The sequence below is a fragment of the Benincasa hispida genome, chromosome 11 (assembly GCF_009727055.1).
Source record: "Benincasa hispida cultivar B227 chromosome 11, ASM972705v1, whole genome shotgun sequence".
Lineage (NCBI taxonomy): Eukaryota > Viridiplantae > Streptophyta > Magnoliopsida > Cucurbitales > Cucurbitaceae > Benincasa > Benincasa hispida.
The window spans coordinates 9,709,250-9,712,726 of NC_052359.1; the positions used below are offsets into that span (position 1 = coordinate 9,709,250).

General features: G+C 31.3%; 1 protein-coding gene across 2 annotated transcripts; it reads right to left on the minus strand.

The window, feature by feature from the left end:
• Positions 1–903: 903 nt before the first annotated feature.
• LOC120089761 (putative 4-hydroxy-4-methyl-2-oxoglutarate aldolase 3) lies at positions 904–3,276 on the minus strand. 2 transcript variants are annotated; one of them, XM_039047149.1, is made up of 2 exons: positions 2,996–3,276; positions 904–1,715 (listed from the first exon to the last, which is right to left on the minus strand). In XM_039047149.1, exon 2 carries the CDS (start codon positions 1,702–1,704, stop codon positions 1,204–1,206), a length of 501 nt encoding a protein of 166 aa, XP_038903077.1. In that variant the 5' UTR covers positions 1,705–1,715; positions 2,996–3,276; the 3' UTR covers positions 904–1,203. The 2 variants fall into 2 exon arrangements, with proteins under 2 accessions (XP_038903077.1, XP_038903078.1); XM_039047150.1 differs by having other exon boundaries at positions 904–1,712; positions 2,996–3,275.
• Between the last annotated feature and the right edge of the window lie 201 nt (positions 3,277–3,477).

The following is a 3,477-nucleotide window of genomic DNA, read 5'->3' on the forward strand; positions in this document are numbered from 1 at the left end:
AAACGAAAATTTTATGCCTTATCCAAGTATATGTTTGTGAGTAATTTTTAAATGGCTAAATTTACTTTTGTCATATATAAAATGATATTAAAATACGATGTTAATCACTTAAAATTATTTTAATATGCCTTTAATTATTTAAAATTAATTTAATATTTAATTTTATACTTTAAAATGTAATTTTTATATTATCAAAATTGGTTTTAACTTTTGAATGATTAAAAACATGTTTTAGAGTATCTTTGAAAATGACATAAGTGATTTTAACCATTCGAGAATTACTTCCAAACATTTTCCAAGTATCTTTAACTTTCAATTTTCTCCAATGAGGCATTAAATTTATAATTATGATCTAAAAATTTGTATCTTAGCATTAAATTTTTAATTTTGTGTATTAATACATCATTGGCCTATTTGACATTTTTAAATTCATAAACCTATTGAACACAAAATTGAAAGTTTAATGATCTATTGGACACAAAGTTCAAATTTTTGTATACTAAATTCATTGATTGTTTTTTTTTTTTTTTTTTTTTTTTTTTTTTGAAAAAAAAGTTGAATATACCACTAACCTATTAAACACAAAGTTAAAAGTTTGAAACCTTTTGACATTTTTAAAATTTAAAGCCCATCAAACACATAATTAAAACATACCGAAAAATTTAAAGACTAAATTTATAAATTAACCTTTTTTTTTTCCATCAGCCTTGATGAAAAATTCTCAATGAAAATTATATTTTAATCATAGTCTGTCATCTTGAATTTATGAGGAAAAAAAGAGAGAAGCAATTATGCAAACCTTGTGGGTTGGTAGAAAGTATGATTCAAAAGCTAGTCTCAAATATAGGGTAAGAATTCCCTCTTAATAAAATCAAGTCATAATTTCAACATTAAATCACAACATTATTTAAAAATTTTAAAATAATTCATAAACTCAAAAGACAGTAGATGCATGACCTTGGTTTCTTTTCAGATCTTAACTACAACGTACACAACATTCTAATAAGTGCTTCCAAAACAAAGAACCCAACAATTGACTTTCTAATCACCCCTTCATTTAGAATCACAAATACATTGAATATAATGAAAGAGATAGCATAACTTAATCCAATACACTTTGAAGGAACTCAATAACCAGAGCCAAGAAAGCCTTGAAAACAAGCAATAGAGAGTTTTCCTATGCTCCTCGATCAGGCTATCTATTCATACAGACAACTCAAATTTGGACACTAAAATGCCATCACTATCAGCATACAGCCACTCTCCTTCATGAATCAAAGTGCCACCAATTTCAAGAACTACATGCTTTTCTCCCATCCCTTTCTTGTTTGACTTCAATGGATTGGTCCCTAATGCTCTCACACCAATATCACAATTATTGATCTCATCGACATCTCTTATACAACCATTTACGACAATCCCAGCCCACCCATTGTTATGAGATAACTGCCCAAGATTACCTCCCAACAATGCACATCTCCTACTTCCATTCCCATCTATCACAAGAACCCTCCCCTCACCTTTGGTTTCAAGAAGCTGTCTTACCAAAACATTGTCTTCAAATACCTTGACTGTCACTATCTGTCCCGAAAATGCTCGCCGTTGCCCGTAAATATCAAATTTCGGTTGCAGTACTCGGAGATCACCATTTGTGACATGTGCTGCATTTGCATCACAAACATCTGCTGTTGCTGGAGCTGCCATGCCTTCCACTGCTGGCAAGGATATGTCAACAGGTAAGATATAGTTTTGAAGTAACTTTTACAGAAATATCAGAAAAGTGTAAATATTACATTTCCTTCTTTCAAGGAGAGATGAAAGTTTTAGAAGCAAAGCAAGAGAAGATTGGGGATGAAAATAATCATTATTGTTGTTAAAAGAATGAATTTCCAAATGTTTTAATAGAGTTTATTATACTAAATGTAATTACTAATTAGTTAGTTAGTTAGTCTTTTACATTGTTACTTCCCCTGTATTTGGATGTACTATTTAACAACTTGCTTCCACTTTAATGAGATTATGCAAGTTCTATTTACTTTCTCAAGTTATGTTAAAATCCTAATAGTCTTAAATCTAATTTGGTTTTGGACATTCAAATATGCTGTTTTATTTTTATCTTCTACGGTTAATATTAAAAAAAATTAGTTAATAGAAACTTATTGGAAGCACATTACCAATTGATGTTCGTAAAGGCAAATGTTTGAAGCTACATATATTCGGTTAGATGTTTGCTGTTCAGGTTCCAAATAAATATGAGTTTTGATAAGTAATTAATAGAAATTTAATTATATGGACTAAAATAGTTTCCAATGCATAGTTTAGAGACTACAACAAAGCAATTGAAAGTTGAGGGACTAAGATATATGATATCTGAAAATTCATTGGCCAACACAAAATAACTGTGGAAGTTTATGACTCAAACTAGGATTTAATCTATCTAATAAACTGAAGTTAGTCTTGTTTAATAGTGCTGTGATATGGTACCAAAACAAAAAGATAAATGGAATTCAGTTTGTTCCATAAATCATATCTAAAGTCCATACAGTTTATTAAAGTTAGGTGTGATTGAACACTTGATTGACAGACAAGAAAAAGCTTCAGCATCAATGTATAGGATGGTACAAGTGAAACCATGGGTTAAACTAAAATTTTCAAAGCCCAATCAGGGTCATCTTCCCTATGTTCACAGTGGCAAAATTTTCTCAAATTCGATGGAAGATGGTTTAAATACTCCTCCCATGAAAAACAACCTTGCATAAAGGCATAAAAAAACAGCATCCAACAGCCAATTGAGGAAGAAATAAGACCCCATTTTCAAACACTCACACAGCTAAATTCTCACTGTACGAATGAAACAAAATTCCAAGGATGATTTTCCAGAGGAAGACAAACTAAACTGGATTTTCAAGTCCTCAACACATCTTAGAACTATTTGAAACTCATGTAAACAGTATTAGAAGAAAGAAGTGAAGACAAAATGATGGAGAAAACTCACCCAATTGAAAGCTGAAGCCCTCGTCTTCTGTGGAAAGCTCTAAGGCCCGAAACCATCCAATTGAACAATCAAACAGGCGGCTGAGTCAATTTAAGCCACCCCCATGGCGTAGAATTTTCAGAAATGGCGAAAAGCTTATCAAGATGATGGAATAGACCAGGGCGTTTTTGGTTGTTGTGCCCCGACAGCGATGATCGTCGCTGGTGCCTTTGGGCTTCAAAAACCAATGGATTTGTGAGCTTCAATGCTGGGTCTATGGTTTGAGATTTCAAAGATTAAACAGCCCATTGGCAAGGGCCTGATTTAGTATCAGCTCTAACAATGAAAGGGATAATAAATAAATACTCACAAAATTCTCTCCACACGTTCTAAAAATTTGAATTATTTTAATGAGAAATTTTTGGCTTTCTTATTCTTATCAGTCTATTCTTGTCTTTTTAAAATGACATTTATTAAATTCAATTTCTATTAGATTAATGAAA